The 18,608-nt window shown below is 46.7% G+C and overlaps 1 protein-coding gene across 14 annotated transcripts in view; it reads left to right on the top strand.

Moving 5' to 3' along the window:
* Window positions 1-7,858, top strand: part of EBF3 (EBF transcription factor 3) — a 129,908-nt gene extending 122,050 nt beyond the window's left edge. For 2 of the 14 annotated variants that reach the window (XM_054436325.2, XM_054436332.2), the window contains exons 12-17: window positions 1-19; window positions 857-1,034; window positions 2,106-2,294; window positions 2,804-2,893; window positions 3,950-4,062; window positions 5,177-7,858. The exon at window positions 1-19 is cut by the window's left edge and continues 47 nt beyond it. In XM_054436325.2, the coding sequence (XP_054292300.1) occupies window positions 1-19; window positions 857-1,034; window positions 2,106-2,294; window positions 2,804-2,893; window positions 3,950-4,062; window positions 5,177-5,194 (607 nt within the window). In that variant the 3' untranslated portion in view covers window positions 5,195-7,858. Of the gene's footprint in view, window positions 20-856; window positions 1,035-2,105; window positions 2,295-2,695 lie in introns of all 14 variants that reach the window. The other 12 variants (XM_054436322.2, XM_054436330.2, XM_054436329.2 and 9 more) reach the window with 7 other exon arrangements.
* The last annotated feature ends 10,750 nt before the right edge of the window (window positions 7,859-18,608 follow it).

Genomic DNA, 18,608 nt, shown 5'->3' with positions numbered 1-18,608 from the left:
AATGCCTCACAACAACCAGGTAGGTGGAGGGCGGCTCCCCTCGCTCATCCTTCCCCCGTGCCAGAACCCATGGGCAGCCGATGTGGCTCCAGCATGGGCTTTCTGGACACAAGCATGCTTTTCCAGCGACTCCACACGAGTCTGATGTGAGAACGGCTTCCCATCCTTGCCCTCACACTGGGTTCAAGTAGAAATGATGAGTTGGTGTCAGGACCCAAAAGCAGAAAAACTTGTCACGGGGGAGAGCACAGCCTTGAAACCCATCTGCAGTGTGTAGTGGCAGGTGGACGGTGTTGGTGCTGCTGGGAACCAGGGAGGGTTGGATGGGCGCCCCACAGCATGCAGGACAGAACAGAGCAAATGTTCCCTTTCTTCTTCTTTTTTTGAGACAGGGTCTTGCTCTGTCACCCAGGCTGGAATGCAGTAGGGCAGTCTGGGTTCACTGTAACCTCCGCCTCCCAGGTTCAAGCGATTCTCCTGCCTCAGCCTCCCGAGTAGCTGGGATTACAGGCGTTTGCTAACACGCCTGGCTAATTTTCGTATTTTCATTAGAGATGGGATTTCGCCATGTTGGCCAGGCTGGTCTTGAACTCCTGACCTCAGATGATCCGCCTGCCTTGACCTCTCAAAATGCTGGGATTACAGGCATGAGCCACTATGCCCAGCCAGATATTGCACCCTTTCAAAAGCGTCAGTAAATGATTTTCCTAGGGGAAGCTCTTTGCCCATTAAGAAATAGATTTGGTCATGGTCTGGGCAAGGGACAGTGGGATGCCACCATGGTGGGCCCCCGAGAGTGCGGCCAGCTGGGCCGGGCCTGGGCTGACAGGCCGGCTCCCACTTGCTCCTGCTGCAGGAGATCATCTTGAAGCGAGCGGCGGACATCGCCGAGGCGCTGTACAGCGTTCCCCGCAATCATAACCAGATCCCCACCCTGGGCAACACCCCTGCACACACGGGCATGATGGGCGTCAACTCCTTCAGCAGCCAGCTAGCCGTCAACGTGTCGGAGACGTCACAAGCCAACGACCAAGGTAGGCCGGCGTGCTGGGAGGACCCCTGCCCTGAACGCCCTCCGTGGGTTGGTTGAGGCCTTAGCTGAAGAGGCACGTGTCCAGGGCCGGCTGGGGAATGTCCGTAGCGTTCTGTTTTCTCTGGCTCTGCTGGTTCCTTTGCTCAGGAAGACCTTGCTGCAGGTCCTCCCAGCCAGTGCTGGGCTAAGAACACTCAAGAGAGCCCAGTTACTAAAAACGGCAGCTCCACTGGATGCCATGTGGGTCACTGGTATTTGCTAGAAGTTTCTCTCAATGTGTTCATAAGTGACTTTGCTTTCCTTGGAAGACTGGGCTAAGCCATAGGATAGCCATGGCCTAGGGAGCCGAGGGGAGCCTGCTTGGACGCACTGCACGGCGGGATTTGGGTCTAAGTTTGGAACGAATCCATGGAGAGAGACCCCCATTTCCCCACCCCGCACCCCATCCCACAGGGCAGTGACCTGGGCTAGCCAAGGCCACTGCATCTTACCGTTTGGGTCCATTTTAGTTTTCCTCATTGAAAAGCGCGCAGGCAGTGATCTTAGAAAACACCTCACCTGTGCTGCTGATTTTGTTCCCATCCATCCACGCCCCCATGGCAGGAATGAAGCTGCCATGTCCCCTGGCATGTATAGAAACAGCAACCACACAAATGAAGACCCCCAAGCAGCCTTTCAGGGGAAGTTACGGCCACAAACAAGCTCTCCTTGTCAGTCATGGCATTTGAAGGTCTACAGAGGCCGAAAGTTCACAGAGCGTGGGGGGACAGACCAGGAATCCAAGCTGTTGATAATTGCCTCTAAAGAGAAACGTGAAAGCCACTGACGGTGAGATCGAAGCGCGCCCCGGCTGGCTGTCGAAGCCAGCAGAGACAGGATGGGGCTCACGGTGAGACAGTGGCAGCAGGGTTGGCGTGATAAGGTCATCTGAGCTGGCAGCAGGCGCTAGAGCAGGTGGAAAGCACAGGGTCAATTAGCAATGTTAATATATGATATAGATTCTCGGGGAACCCCCCCCAAGTGTCTGTCACTGATAATAATGTTATTTTTGGCCGGGGGGGGATTTCAACAGTCGGCTACAGTCGCAATACAAGCAGCGTGTCCCCGCGAGGCTACGTCCCCAGCAGTACTCCCCAGCAGTCCAATTACAACACAGTCAGCACTAGCATGAATGGATATGGAAGTGGCGCCATGGCCAATCTAGGGGTCCCTGGCTCGCCTGGATTTCTTAATGGCTCCTCCGCTAACTCTCCCTACGGCAGTAAGTGTCTGTTTTTGTCACACGTCATCACGCAGATTCATATTCACTACCGAGTCGAGTGTGTGCATTGCTTGGATGTTCTGTGATGTGAGCTACTGGATAAAAGGAAGGGTGGCCCTGGAGGCTGGGCGTCCAAATGGCGACCGTAAATTGACCCAAAACGGGCCCGATGTGATCTCATTGGAAACCAAAACAAAATCAGAACAAAATGGGCTGCTCAATTGGAAGGGAAAGTCCAGTGCAAAAGAGCTTGCCTGTTATCCAGAGCGTGGCCGAGCCAGACGCATGTCATGTTTTGTTTTCGTGCCCCTGCCCCCCCGTCTGAGGCGAGGCCTTTGGTGCCCTCTCGCCGTGGCGCTGTGCCGCGGCCGCGCGTGCTGACCGTGTTTGCTTTGTTGCAGTAGTGCCGTCCAGCCCCACCATGGCAGCCTCTTCGGTCACCCTCCCTTCAAACTGTAGCAGCACACACGGCATTTTCTCATTCTCACCTGCCAATGTCATCTCCGCAGTGAAACAGAAGAGCGCCTTCGCGCCCGTGGTCCGGCCCCAAGCCTCTCCTCCTCCTTCGTGCACCAGCGCCAACGGGAACGGACTGCAAGGTGAGGGTGGCGCGGGGCCGGGGGCCAGTGCCGGGTCCTCTCCAGGGGTGGGGATGGGAGTGGGGGTGGGGGTGGTGGCTCGGCCTTTCTCCTGGCACCTCTGTGACTGCTGCATGTTCTCCCGTGGCCCACCTTGATGCGCGCCACCTCTGCCTGGTGTTCAGAGCGAGGACCCCTGTGCACTGAGCCCCAGAAAGGACCAGATTCCTCCTTTAGGTTTTTGTCCGGCTCACCCTTCCAACGGCACCTAGTGTACTCACGGTGGAGCACCCTGTGCCCCTAAGGGGGTGGGACCACGTGAGAGAAGGCGGGAGTGCGGTGAAGGTAGCTGTGGTCATTGTCAGTCTGATTCAGCCAATGGGCCTTTGCCCGGGGCCTGGCACTTCTCAGCGCAGGATGCAGCCCTGCCCATAGCTCCTGGGCTTGCAGCCTCCTACGCACAAAGCAGCGAAAACAGCCCTGGCATGGGGATGGCGGGGCACCATACTACCTGTGGAGCCCATCTCAAAATCTGCCTGCCCTCGTCGTCCCGAGGCTGGGCCTTGGTTCTCCACCTTATCTGCTGGACCACACGTCCAGCAGGGCTGCACTGTCTTTTGGAAAGGGGTGTGTGTCTAGACCCAGGGCCAGGTGTGTACCAACACCAGGTTGCAGTCCTGTCTGTGGACAGGAGCTGATTTTCCTACGTGATCTCTTTCAAAGAATCAGGAGGGAGAAGGGCCGGCCCCGAGGGCACAGCTGTCCACAGATGAGGCCACACGGAGTGGGCACCCTGTGCCTGCCCAGCGCCTGGCCCATCTGGGCTGTGCAGGCTGCACGTGGCCTGTGATGTGTGTGACGGGCAGAGCCACATGGGTGCCCCCAGGCCTCATGAACTTGTGAGTGGCCCTTTGTGAGGTGCTGAGGCCCGCAGGCACTTAAATTAAGTGGCCGTCATCTGGCCTCTTTCAGACACCACCTTTGGTATATGCTCCTCCCAGTGACTCAAATCCAGTAACTCCTTTAGAAACATGAACCCATTCAACCAGTATTTACTGAGCACCTACTATGTACCAGGCTCTCTGCTGGGTGCTGAGGACGTAGCCGCGGAGAAGACAAACTGGCCCTTTTGTGAAGTCGGTGGCATATTTCACTTTGATGAACTAATGCTCAAAAAAGGAACTGGAAAGGTATCAGTGATTTGAAATCATTGTCTTCACAACATCCGTTAGCGTATGAAGGGACGCCCAGGCCCCCGAAGTGCCGCCGACTGGCCTGCGTGCCATCAGCGGGCACCACACCAGGGTCGCTGCAGAGGCAGGTGGTGAGGTGCCGCGGCCCTGCCCGTGACACGGGGTCGGGCTGGCTGAAAGACGGCACCTCCTACGCGGTGTGTACGCACAGGGCTTCCAAACCATAAAGTTGTAACGGTGAGTCGGAGATAAATTAATATTGTTGAAATTAATGAACTGAGAAATTGAAGCTCACGTCACTACATGAACAAATGTATTAATATGTTATATATAAATTAATGAGAATGATCATTCTGACAAAAATTAAACAACACTAGCGGTAAAAGATTTTAAATTACATTCGTACCAGGAGTTCACCTGAAAGCGTCAGCCCCACTTGGCGTTTTCGTGCAAAGTTTTCTCTTCTTTCCTGAGAAGAGAAAAAAGGTCCCGAGGCGGTGCCGTGACTCACGTCTCTCCGTGGCCCTTGCCTGGAGGTTCCAGGGCAGGTGGGCTGTGAGTGGCTTTGATTCTGGAGAGCCCCTGACTCACCATTACGATACAGAGAGATGACCGCACGGTCAGAGCCCAGACCTGGAAGCAGAGGGGGAAACTGAGGCCAGTCTGGTTCTCACATAGGGAGCGAGAGCAGGGCCTGTGAGCCGGCCTTGGCTGGCGTCGCGGGAGTGACCAGGCTGGGTCACCTCTCTCGACAGAGGGGGCTCCGGGCCTCCGTTGGCTTTGCACCTGTTGGCAGTGCACCGGTCAGTGTGGGGAAGCTGCAGCCTCTGCACACAGCAGTGCCAGGAGCCCTTCCCTTTTCCAAAAGAAACCTTTGAGGAGGGCTGCAGGAGGGGCAGGACCGGGGGTTTTTGTCCCCACGTGCGCCCCCACCTCAGGAAGCAGATTCCCCAGCACGCCCTAACCACGCCCGAGGCTGGTGGACGGAACTGTGCAAGACCAGCCTCCCAGTTGAATAGGGGGGAAGGAAGGGCAGCCCCGCCTGCGTCGGCGTTGGCGGGAGGGCGCGTGGGGGAGCCTGCAGTAACTGCTCTGTCCTTCTTTCTTTCAGCTATGTCTGGGCTGGTAGTCCCGCCAATGTGAGGGACTTCTGTTTACCTTCCGCAGCACCCAGCATCAAAGGACGGACTTCAGGGGACACGTTTAGTATATTAAGACATGCTGATGGAAACAGTATCTTCAAAAAAATCAGCAGCAATTGAAATGCTACAAAAGACTTTGTTTAAAGATTTTATTTAAACTATTAAGAATCAACATGCAAACAGCCTACTTCTTCATGAACAATTCCATTTTATTGACTGAACTTTTCTCATATTTTCACATTTCTCAGTCCTGAAGAATAAGGAAAACAAAGCGACGCCTATTTTGTATAAAGTTTCTGACTCCGTCTTGGCCATGTCTAGTAATTGCTATGTGTTGGGAGAAACTTTGTGAATGCACCATTTTGATGATCATGAAACGCTGATGAAAAATGCCTCCAAACATTTTTCTGTACTCATACTTAGATTCACAATGGTTGTGTATCTCTATAATGTGAAATATTTTTTTGTGGTGATTAAAAGGGGGCCAAGGAGGTATGAGCCATCAGACTGGAAAAAAGGATGACTATATGATGAGGAGAAACTGGGGTGGCAGGGAGGGAGGGAGGGTTTATCATTGCTTAACTTCATCTTAATGAAATGAAACTTTGTAACTTATTGTAGTTAGAAATTGTAACTTTGATATTGAATTCTCTTGCCTTCAACAAGCACACTGACAGAGAAAAAATGCTACTGTCTGTTGGTTCCAATATTCTCCCACTGCTAGAGCTTCCTGTTAAGCAAGTGTGATCTGCAACATTTTTTCAACTTTTGCTAGCACTGTATACTATTGCATTCTTAGGCTACTGTGAGGTCTATGTTTCTTGTACCAGAAATTGTCCTTTTGACTTCTAGATCCTTCTTCCCTAATGTGTTTTGTATGTGGTTATAAAATTGTAGACTTTTGTGATTTTGCCAAAGTTGTAGCTAAATATTTATACACTTGTCTTGAATTTTTTTCAGATCCACTTAAAATATTTAGAAAAACGTTTTATTCCTTATGTGTCTTATAAGGAATAAAATGGTCTTCATTTGACACTTACTTACTTACTTTCCCATGAACACTTGCAGTTGCTAAGGGACTTTATTTTGTAACATATCAATTATAAATATTGTATTTATCTTTGAAATTTTGTACATTGCTTTTTCTCACCTTTTCCGTTTTCTTCTTTCTTGTCTGTATTGGTTTTTGATCATGGCCTGGTGTTGTGATACTGGGAAGAGCATTAGCCAAGAACTTGTCTCTTTGATCTGTTTCGTTAAGCTGAACCAGTGTCTTTACATTTCATTTGTACTTAAAAAATATGCTATTGTTTAGACTTTCCATCCTTTTTTTTTATTTTGAGGAAAAGTCAAATTCATTGTTTATTTTTATATTATTTTTAAGTTATCTGAACAAATACTTTTGAAAAAAAAGTTTGTTGTATAGTCAAAACAAATCGGTGCCACCCGGCCGTGACAAATCCTAGTAGATTCTGTGCATGTGGAGCGGCCGCGAAGAGGCGACACCATTTGGGGCTGTGTCCTTATTTTATTTTATTTTTTTTGTAGAATGTAAAAAGTCATTTTAGATGCCACCCATGACTTTGCCACATAGCTGAACTGTGTTTACTGGAAAAATTCAGAGGCCTAAAGTTTAAAATAAAATTTACTTCTGATGTTTTAATTAAAATGTTTGCCACATTAACTTCTCTGATGCCTTAAAAGTGGACTTCTTTAAAGAACCTTTGTGCTATTTTATCACAGGCTTACACTACAATTGTTAATAAATACTTCATTTGGAGATATATGGTGTAAAACACACAAACAAACACACACGAAAAAGCACAAGCCTGCTGCATGACCCGTCTCTCCTTTCTGGGACTATTTTTGCTGCGTCCAGCACCCTCCTGGGCCCACCTCTGATTCACAGAGGTTTCAGGGGGACCCAAATCACTGCTGGTTTTCAATTTTTTTTTAATAATACATTTTTGTGGTCATTTCCAACAGCACTGTCCGTACTTTTAAAACTGGAATGACCTCCTTCAGCTATCGTGCCTCTTAGTGCCAAACCCACAGTGAGACCAAAAGTGTCAGGTGTTTTTTTTTCCTTTCTCCTTTGCACTAAATGCTTTGCAGACACAGCACAGCAAACATTTTGCAAACTGCAGCAGAAATCGAATTTAAAACAAAAAGGAGGGACTTTAAAATACCTTCTTGACAAAAATCAACAATGCACAACTTAGAAAGTGTTCATTCTAAGGACAAAATTAAATAAACAGAATGTCCCCAGGAGTCAGCAGGTCACAGTCTGGCTTTGTGATGGTTGACAAGGTCTAGCTACGTGGGAAAGCCTGAGAAGTCACTTTGGAACTAAATTGCCTCCGTTTTATTTTGTATGAGTAAGGGTTTGATCTACAAAAGAGCTCACATGGACGCACTGAGAACGCCTGCCAGCTTCCCCATGCCCTCACTTGGTTTGTGTTTTAGGTTAAGTAGTCAATACCCACATCACTTCACTGTCTCAAGACTGAGCACTTCACTAAATGGTAGATTTTACTGTTAAAGACCCTACAATAAGATTGTTTTATCTGTACATTTTTTCAGATATTTAACTGTATAAAAATGTTCATTTTACACAATATTTAATTAAAGTATTTCTTGTCTGTGAATTTCACTTTTGGTAATTTTCTCTGTTTTGATTATTAAAATGACTAAACAATAACATAAAAGTGACATCAGGGGTTTCATTTGCACATACTGGGTTCCGAAGCTGCAACTTGGCCAAGATAAAAATGATCCACAGAAGAACTTTCCACAAAGTTATCCAGCCTCCGTCCTCTAACCTGCGTAGAGTGAGAGGTTCAGCAAATTGTCACTTATGTGGTCCTGACCCCCAGAGGTGCCATCTGTATTCATGCTGCACTCTGGCTGATGTTTCTGTGTCACAGATGTTCTGTGGGCCACAGCAGCACTGGGGTGACACAATCACTGTTCCAGCACTTGTCTTTGAGAACTCAAACAATCCCAAGGCTCACTGAGGGGGCTTCATAACCCACTCCCTCCAGACCTTCTGCCCCAGCCCCTCTGCTTCTGAATAGTGCACTGGGCAGGTAGAGAACAACGGCTCCGGTGACCCCAGACACATGCTTCTTTTGGCTCCATGGCTGGGTTCCACTGGGCAAGAACCAGGCTTAGGAGAGTGAGCGCAGCAGCAAAGGCTCTGGATGGGTGTGCAGATACCAGGGCACCCAGATGCCTGTGCTGCCCACAGTCTGCAAGAGGGGCATCACTGATTCCACTGCCACCACAGAGGCACAGCAGACCCCATGCACTAGCCCCGGGCACTGCTGACTGCACGTCAGTAGCCAAATGCACCAACTATAATGAGATCTGCCGTCAACACTGAGGTTCTAATTTACACACCGATGTTCAGTTCCTCTGAGTTTCCCATGCTCCCATTTCACTCAGTATTTTTTCATTTTCTCCTCCATGAAAGGCTGGGTTTGCATGTTTTGGCTTGCAGCTTTATAACACATACACATAAGTGTGATCCAAATTAGTACTCACAAATGTCATCTTAATTACTTGTTCTGCTGAGCAAAACAGGAAACAATTATTCAAAACATAAAGAAACTTGTGAATACCTTTTTCTCCTGTCATTGACAATCAGGTTCTCATTTCAGCCTTAAAGAGACAGCAAAGAGAGAGGCTTACAAGGTAAAAGCCTGAAGCCTGCCCACTCCCCTCCCCGGCAGGCTCCCTTCCAAGTGGCTGGAGGCTGGGGCTGGGGCTGGGGCTGGGGCTGGGACAAGCAGTTGCTGGGCAAGTCATCACCTTCCCACTCTGGTGCCGCGAGTACCCAACGCCCTGTAACCCGGGGATGGAGAAATTATTTTATGTTTGTGTTTCAAATCAGAAGCAAGAACTGCCTTCTTTCAAAATGCATGCCAATTATTGTCAGGCTGCCTTTTAAGGTCTTTCAAGCTTTTAAAGATTATTCAAAGCACTTGAAATGGGCTTCAATCTAATGCCTCATTTCATTGCATTAAACAGCCTAGTTAATAAAGAATCAATATATTCAAAGGGCAAGGTTATCTTTTGTCTATAAGGGGTGGTGTCATTCTGAACCTTTTATAGTTCAAATGCTGAAAAAGACCTCATGAAATCCATACTCATCAAGTGGGTCAACGCGAGCGGTATAGAGGCTCCTGAAAGGGAAGAAAGGCTGCTCTCCTCTAAAACAACTCACGCCTTATCTCGCTTGCTCGGAGCGCCCAAAGAAGTCCTCAGAAATGTCAATTTCTCATCAAGACAAGAGGCCACGATGATCATTTTTTCCAGAGAATACATACAATTAAGAGAATGCAGAGAGGCAGAGGCGGCGGTGGCAGTGATTTGTGGCTTACGCCCACCCCACGAGCTGCGATCTCCCTCCCAGCAGATAAAAAGGGTTGTTGATAACTGAAGTGTCAATATGCCGAAGAGTGATTTTTGAATGTGAGTCCTTGTGCTTTGAGCTCGCTGGGCCGATCCCAGGCCCTGATAACGGCGCAGCTGCCAACGGACACCACAGGTTGGCCCTCACAATTAATGCCGTGAATAAATCACACAAAAGAGTTGGGATGCTTTATACTCGGTGAGACAATCCCCCATTTTACCCTTCAAGGATTCCTTTTATGTTGGAATAAGGTTGCTTTTAATGAAATTTAAACTCATCAGAGGAAATCAAAAACCTCCAATCAGATTACAAATTGATTTTTTGGTCATGTGTCATGTCCCAGTGTAGAGTCGCAGGTTTCACAGGGAGCGAGTTGCTGTCGTGGTGGGGCTGGGAGTGAGCGTGGACACAGCTCCCGCTCCCATCCCTGGCCTAGGGACAACCCGTGGCCAGCCTCCTTGGAAAGCAGAGGCAGCCCTGGTGACTCCGCCTGCCCCACTGAGTGCAGCCAACTGAACCTGTGACAATAACAGGTGCCAATCATGGTGAATCCAGTGGCAGCTTTATAACCTGGGATGTTGTCCTCGGCAAAATTCAGTGACTTCTAGGTCTGCACTCACAGATCCACAGATGGCTACAGAGACACATTCTCTGGGGAGTGCCGTCAGTTTTGGTGAGTCCCCACCCCCATGCCACCCCACCCCAGTTGGCTCTACACCACCCCACAGACAGCTGCACACAGGATACAGAAGCATGCGGGCCTCCCAGTCCCCATGTGCCAAGACCTTGAGATCTGGGCAGAGAGAATCTCGGCTAAATCCCATCCAGCACCCAGTGGAAGCCCCAGTGCTCTCCTCGGCAGAGCCTGCCCTGCCCCCCGGGCCACTCCAGGGTGGTGTCCCCTGGAGAAGACCCGAAAGCATCTGAGGCCACCAGCCTCCAGCCTCCCAGTGGGTCTCCTGAGTGCCCTGGATGAACCTGCGCCTTTTTCACCCCTGCATGGGGGCACCCGGTCAAGGCTGAGGGGGGAAGCTGAGGTCCCACTGAGTTTCCGGTACTTAGTGGGAATCTAGGAGGGCATTTTGTCCCTCCTGGAAAGACTGGGGCCAGGGACAAAGTGAGGGCAGGCACTACTTCAGGAGGAGGTGAACACTGTTTCTGATTCAAGATTCCTCAGAGACCATCTCTTAAATATAGTCTCCAAAGTGAGTCGAATATTCCACACATCTAACAGCAATACTCACCTTTGCCGCCCCTGGTGATCTGCGGAGCACTTTATCCACATCGTCTCTTTTGTCCTCCCGCAAAGCTCTGTGCTGGAGCTGGCTCCCCACTTCCAGGTGGCGAAACTACAGTTCAGAAAGTTTAGATGATGGGCCAGGGTCACCAGGCTGAAAGGACCAGGGCCCGATGCCAGGTGACGTCTCCAGTCTTCAAACCCTACCCTCTCTCCACTGATTTAGGTTTCAGGTATCTTCAGTAAGAAAGACTGGCCGGGCATGGTGGCTCATGCCTGCAATCCCAGCACTTTGGGAGGCTGAGACAGGTGGATCACTTGAGGTCAGGAGTTCAAGACTATCCTGGACAACATGGTGAAACCCAGTCTCTACTAAAAATACAAAAAAATTAGCCAGGCGTGGTGGTGGGCACCTGTAATCCCAGCTACTTGGGAGGTTGAGGCAGGAGAATGGCTTGAACCCAGGAGGTGGAGGTTGCACTGAGCTGAGATTGTGCCATTGCACTCCAGCCTGGGCACCAAGAGAGAAACTCTGTCTCAAATAAAAAAAAAAAAAAAAAAAAAAAAAAAAGGAAGACAGAGAGAGGGGGAGGGGTATCTAAATGGAAGCAAGGAAAGAAGTCACACTTCCTTGAGAAGATCCTAACCAAGCCACCCACAGGGTTTGGAGGGCCTGACTCAGCCGAGGCCACCTGTACAGGCCACAAGTGGAAACTGGCTTGCTCAGTGCAGCTCAGCTGGGAGTCAGCAGGCCTTGCCTCAGAACATAACCAATGTCACACATCCATGCTCCCAAAACCGAAGGCAGAAGACCATGTCTCCCAGGGCCTTTGAAGCCGCCAGGAAGCCTCGGAACCGCTGGCTCCCTGTGCTTTCCGTGGGTTTCCTGGGGTCCACATGGGGTCCACACATGCGGCTGGCGAGCCAGTGTGGAAGGGTACACTGAGCCCATCCCATGGTGCATGAGTGGGAGGGAGGTGCAGGCTAGGATTGAGGCAGCCAGAGGGGCTGGGCTGCAAGGGGTTAGGCCTGCAGCTGGCACCCAGCAAGGGCTCAATAAAAGTTAGCTTCTGTGACTGCCAACAAGGTAATAATGGGCTAAGTATGGAATGAAGAAGAGGAAAATAAGAGCGATCATGATTTGGAGGGTAGACTTGCAATGAATAACAACAATATAAAAAGTGTTGGCTGAAAAAGACACAAAGGGTCAGAAGGGGACACAGGTATCTCTCACTAAGCTGCCCCATCAGACCACCCCCTCTCCCAGCACTCCACATTGATGGTGGGCCATGGACAATGAGGGTGTTGGTACAGCTTGCTCAGCCATCACAGGGTTCATTAGCTAAGTCAAATATAGAACTTGTTTTTCCACCTATAAGGGACCAGATTCTTCACTGCCTGTGCTACTATTGTGGGGCTGGGAGAACACAGGGCTGATGCAGGGAAGGCGCCATCAGGAGAGAGAGAAAAGATGCCTGTAACAATCTCAACGAAGGGTTTATATTCCTAATATACAATGAGCTTTTGCAAATCAATAACACTCAATGAACACCCTAAAGAAAAAAGAGGCAAATTTACAGTCCATTCACAAGGGAACAATAAAAGTGATCAGTAAGCTTGGGAAATTATATTCAACCTCATTTAAAAATACATATCAAATTAAAATAATGAGATGAATTTTTTTAACTTATTAAATTAGAAAAGATTTTTCTTAAAAGCTAATACACAATACTGTTGATGGAGGAAGGGTATTCTTACAGTTGTCGGTAGAAGAGTAAATTGGTACAAGTCTTCTGGAAATCAGTCTGACATATCAAGAGACTTAAAAACATTCATATCCTTTTTACTAATTCCACTCCAAGGAATCAATCTGAAAGAAATAATCAGATATTAGATAAGACTTTTAAGTCCAAAATTGTTAGCTATGGCAATATTTATCAAAAAATTGGAAAGAACCCAAATGGCTCAAAATAGGAATTGGTCATTAAATTATGATATAGCCATTATAATGGAGTATTATATATTCTATTAAACCACAAAGATTATGTTTTTGAAGTATATCTAATAAAATGGTCAACCTCAAATGACATAAAATTAGGTAAAACAAGCATATAATACTGTTTATATAGAATGTAATTTCAATTTGTAAATTTCTATGTAGAGGGAAAATAAATAATATATAAAAATATACATATATTTAGAAAAAATACTGGTCAGAGTTACAGCAAAATTAACAGTAGGTATATCTGGGAGGTGAAAACTTACACATTACATTAATATTTTCCAAGTTTTCTTGTGAATAGACAGGCAGGGTTATGTATTGGAGAACACTGCTCACTGTATCACTGTCTCACCACTCTGCCCTCCTACTACAGTGAACAAGGTAGCCAGGACAACTAACTCACAGCCATCAGATTGGCCTAGAACACTGAGGCCTGATGGGATGGGCGTTGGTGCATGGCTACCTGGAATCTGAGCTGGGGCTTACATAGTGCTAAGAGAGCAGACACCAGACTGGCAAGTGGGCAGGAAAGAGGAGAGGTGCACAGAGGTGTGGAGATCTGGGCTGCATGGTCCAAACGGGAGAGATCCCAAGGGAGGAGTTCCCATGAAGCCCCACAGAATTCCTTGCTCTGGCTTTCCCAGCATGCCTCTGGGGCCTGATACTATCTTCACTTTTATCTGAACTTCCTGGAGGAAGCTTCTGCTGCCTGCAACCAAACAGTTACCGACCAGGCAAATTAGGGGAAAAAACACATTAAAATTAGCATTATAAGAGAACCAAAAATAACTTGCAAGGTATGAGGTTTAATAAATACATTTAGCAAGATTAATGCATACAAGGTCAATATACAACTGTATTTCTATGACAATAACAGTATTTTTATAACAGGAATTTAAAAAATGCCATTTAAAAATTTTCAATGCCATTTACAATAGCATTAAAAACAGCAAATACTTAGAAAGCTACCAAAGTTATGCAAGATGTCTGCACAGGAAACCACAAAACTGTACTGAGAGAAAATTGTAAAATCTTAATAAATGAAGGAATATACCATATTCATGGATTGGAAAATTACCTGTTGGGATGATGTCAACTCTTCCTCCCTAAACTGACCTATAGATTTAGTACAATCTCAATCAAATTCCACTAGGTGCTTTTCTTAAAACTGATAAGCTGATCCTAAAATTTACTTGGAACTGTAAATGATCCAGAGGAGCCAAGACAATTCTGACAGAGACAGAGGCTGGAGGAAGTGAACCACCCAAACCAAGACATCTTATGAGGCTGTAATAACTAAGACACTTTGGCATTAGAACAAGAACAGACAACTAACCTAATGGCATAGACCAGAAACAGACCTCCTATTTGTGGTCACCTGATTGATGACAAAGGTGGCACTGAAATGCAGTGGCAGAGAGTGGCCTTTCCAATAAGTGGTGCTGAGCGTAGTAGAAACACACATGATAAAGACTGGATTATGCCCTTCTCACATACGTGAAAGGACAAACTCAGACGGTTGGGCACCCTAAGATATGATGATTCCCCAGCTCTGAAGAGGAAAGGAATAGTGCGTAGAGACAGAGCGAACAGCTGATCTTCAACCAAGGTTAAGGGAACACCCAAGATCTAGCAATGAGCTGGAGCTATGAGCACCCAGTTGCCTGGGCAGGTTTGCAGGAGGGAGGACCTTTAAAGGGAAGAACAAAACCCAGCCCAGTTCCCCTCCAGCTGACTCCCTGGGCTTGTTCACCTAGGGCTGCATCAATGCCTTGGACATGATGGAGACCCAGAACTTTGTGGCAGCTCTCACAGGGCAGTTGGTAAGAGTAGGCAACCTCAAAAGATAGCTGTTCTGAAACACTTTCAAAAAGTCTTATGGTTTTATTGTTAAAATAAAATAAATTAACGATCTACATCAACTAAAAAATCCCATGTTCATGGATTGAAAGACAATATTGTTAAGATAACAACCAAAATTGATCTACAGATTCAGTGCAATCCCTATTATAATCACAGCTGGCTTCTTCACAGAAACGAATAAGCTCATCCTAAAATTCATATGATATTGCACCAGACATGGAATAACCAAAAAACACTCTTGAAAAAGAACAAAGTTAAAGGATTCCCACATTTTGATTTCAAAACTTACTACAAAGCAACAGCAATTGAGACATTGTGGTACTGGCATAGGATAGACCTATCAATGAAATAAAATTGAGACTCCAGAAGTATAATTATGTATCTATGGTCAACTGAGTTTTGACAAAACTGCCAAGGTCTTTCAAGGAAAAGAATAATCTCTTCAACAGATGGTGCTGGACAACTGGAGAGCCACAAGCAAAAGAACAAAATTATATTTGTACCTCACACCACATAAAAAATTAACTCAAAACGGATCAAGGGCCTAACTGTAAGAGTTAAAACTGTAAAAACTCTTAGAAGAAAACAGGAGGCTCTTTATGACCTCGGGTTTGACAATGGATGTGACACAAATCTTAGATGTGATACCAAAAGCATCAGCTGCACAAGAAAAATAAATGCACTGGACTTCACCACAACTAAAAACTTCTATTTTTCGAAAGACACTATTAAGAAAGTGAAAAGACAACCCAAAGAATGAGAGAAATGATTTGCAAATCACTTATCTGATAAGGGACTTGTATCCAGAATATAAGAAGAACTCTTGCAAATCAATAATATAAAGACAAATCACTCAATTTAAAAATAGGAAAATGACCTGAATAGACATCTTCTCAAAGAAGTTATACAAATTCCTAATATCCATGTGAAAAGATGCTCAACATCATTAGTCATTAGGTAAATGCAAGTCGAAACTACAATGAGCTACCACTTCACACCCAGTAAGACGGCTGTAATAAGGAGGTCATAATAACCAGTGCTGGTGAGGATGTGGAGAAATTAGAAACTCACACATTGCTGATGGGAATCGGAAATGGTGTTGCCACTTTCAAAAATAGTCCAACAACTTCTCAAATGGTCAAACACAGAGGTCCCATATGACCTAGTATTTCCAATCCTAGGTATAGACATAAGAGAAATGAAAAACATAAATTCACACAAAAACTTGCACAGGAATGTTTATAGCAGTAGTATTCATAATAGCTAAAAGGTGGAAACCACTCAAATGTCCATTATGGCTTTTTTTTTTCTTTTTTTTTTTTGACAGTCTCTCACTCTGTTTCCCAGGCTGGAGTGCAGTGGCACAATCAAGGCTCACTGCAGCCTTGACCTCCTAGGCTCAAACGATCCTCCACCTCAGCCTCTTAAGTACCTGGGACTACAGGCATGCACCACCACGCCTGGCTGATTTTTGTATTTTATAAAGAGATGGGGTTTCGCTGTGTTTCCCAGGCTGGTCTCAAACTCCTGGTCTCAAGCGATCCTCCCTCCTCAGCCTTCTGAAATGCTGGGATTACTGGTGTGAGCCACCATGCCTGGCCATGAATGGATTTTTAAAACATTGTACATCCATACAACAGAATTATTATTCAACCATAAGAGGAATGACATGCAGAAACATGCTACGACATGGATGAATCTTAAAAACATTATGTTGAATGAAGGAAGTCAATAACCAAGAAACTCATATTATATGTTTTCATTTGTGTAATGTCCAGAACAGACAAATCTATGTACACAGAAAGTAGAAGAGTAGTTGCTTAGGGCTGGGGGACATGGGCTGACAGGGTTGACAGCCAAGAAGTATGTATGGGTTTCTTCCTGATGTGATAAAAATGTTCTAAAATTGACTGGGGTAGTTGTTGCCCATTTCAGTGAATATGTTGAAAAACCATTGAATTGCACACTTTAAATGAGTACACTGTATGGTATGTGAATTATTTCTCAATAAGGCTGTTACAAAAAATTAAAAAGCCCTGTGGTTTTATCAGAGCATAAAAAATGAACATTATTTTTCATGAAGAATTACTCTTAAGCGTTTTGGTGTTCTGGGGAAACCATGTTTCCTAGAGTACATGGCCAGGACTCATGCTGCAGGCTGGCACATGGGATCCCGGGGCCCTCCTGAGTCTTTGTCCTAAGCTGGCCAAGACCTCCCCCAACCTGCTCCCTAGGAGGGGCTGCTTGGTGTCCACACACCTTGGAGGGGAAGGTGCTCTTGTAGGCCCCTATTGACCCCTTATCTCCAGACCACCAAAGTGGAGATTATGGCTCTTAATTCTTGCCTGGGGTGAGACCAAGGCAGGTCCACACTCCCCACAAGGTCCTGGCCCCACATGGCACCAGATGGGATAGCCTGCCCCCTCCCCAGGTGGGATAGCTTGCCCCCTCCCCGGCCTGGACTCTGCCAGAGCTCTCTGGAGGCCACTCTTGGTCCTCTGTGGAACACACATACACAGGGCTTCTCCTCGAAGGTCATTTCCAAATGACATGAAGGAAAAGTAAAATCCTTCCAGATGGCTTTTTAAAAAGCAGTTTCATTATTTTCTAGACATTTCAGAATACTCAGTTCCACTATTTTTAACATAGTTCTTTTTCTTACATTTCTTTAAAACTTCTTGTCTCTTTCAGTTGGATCTCAGAAGTCTCAGCAGATGCCACCCCTGCCACCCTGCTCTGAGCCACATCAGTGCATCTCTGGCGGATGGTGGCAGCCTCCTAACTGGTCCCCTCACTCCTGCCCTTGCCCTGCAGCTCTGTCTCTCTGTGTCTTGACACCATAGCCAGAGGGGCCCTTAAAATGAAAGGAGTACCACCCTTGTCACACCCCCTCCACAGACCTTCCAAGGGCCACAAGCACACTGAGGGTCAGCCACTACCCTGCCACACCTCCCTCCCTCTGCTGCTGCAGAAGCTCCTGCTTGAGGCTCTGCGCTTGCTGTTCCCTCTCTCTGGAGCTTTCTTCTGCAAAAGCACCTGCTGTGCTCCCCAACTCACATCTCACCCCTGGCCCAGGGAGGCAGCCTTGCCTGCCTGTCTAAAACTAACCCCACCCCAACACCACACATATACCTTCCCCTCTCCCTTTCATTTTATTTTTCTCCTTAGCACTTACACCATTTAATGAAGTTCAGGTTTGACTTAATTAACTTCTGCACTGTCTCCCCATGAGAAGAGAAGCCCCCTGAGGACAGGGGCTGGTCTGCTTGGATTATTGCTGCATCCCCAGAACCCCAGCTTTTGCAAACTACATTTTCACAGAAATAGTGTTCCTTACTGTGTCTTCAACCAAGGCAAAGGTTCTTAACCTACGGTCCATAAACTTGAATGAAAAACAAAAATTTAACTTTATTTTCACTAACAGCTATAAAATTCAGCATTTCCTTATGAGTATAGGCAAGAAGCCACAGTCATTTTAGCAGTAGCAGATTGTTTATGGTTATGGTGACTTGGAGATTCTGGTAATAATTAGCTCAACTGTTCCTGGATTTTGTTTAATGCATGAATAATGAAGAAGCACATATACAATGATATCTCAAATTTTGTTTTTAATGTTTTGCTAACTATTTAATAGAATTAATTTTTTCTGTGATTGTATGTATTTTATTTTGTGGACAATGAAAACATTGTTCTGGGGAAGGGGTATGCAGGCTTCACTAGCCTGATTCAGGGGTCCACGCACATAACAGAAGCAGGACCCTGGACCAAGGCATCTGCTTCTGTGCTCGGGGCACATGGCTCAATATCACACTACAGTGGTCCGTTAATAATCCAGTTCTTTCATTATGTAGCATGGGTTTGCTCCACGGTGCACAGTTCTTG

The sequence above is a fragment of the Pongo pygmaeus genome, chromosome 8 (genome assembly GCF_028885625.2).
Source record: "Pongo pygmaeus isolate AG05252 chromosome 8, NHGRI_mPonPyg2-v2.0_pri, whole genome shotgun sequence".
Classification (NCBI taxonomy): Eukaryota; Metazoa; Chordata; class Mammalia; order Primates; family Hominidae; genus Pongo; species Pongo pygmaeus.
Note: the sequence above shows the minus strand (reverse complement) of the source record. Positions and strands in the feature narration are given on the sequence as shown.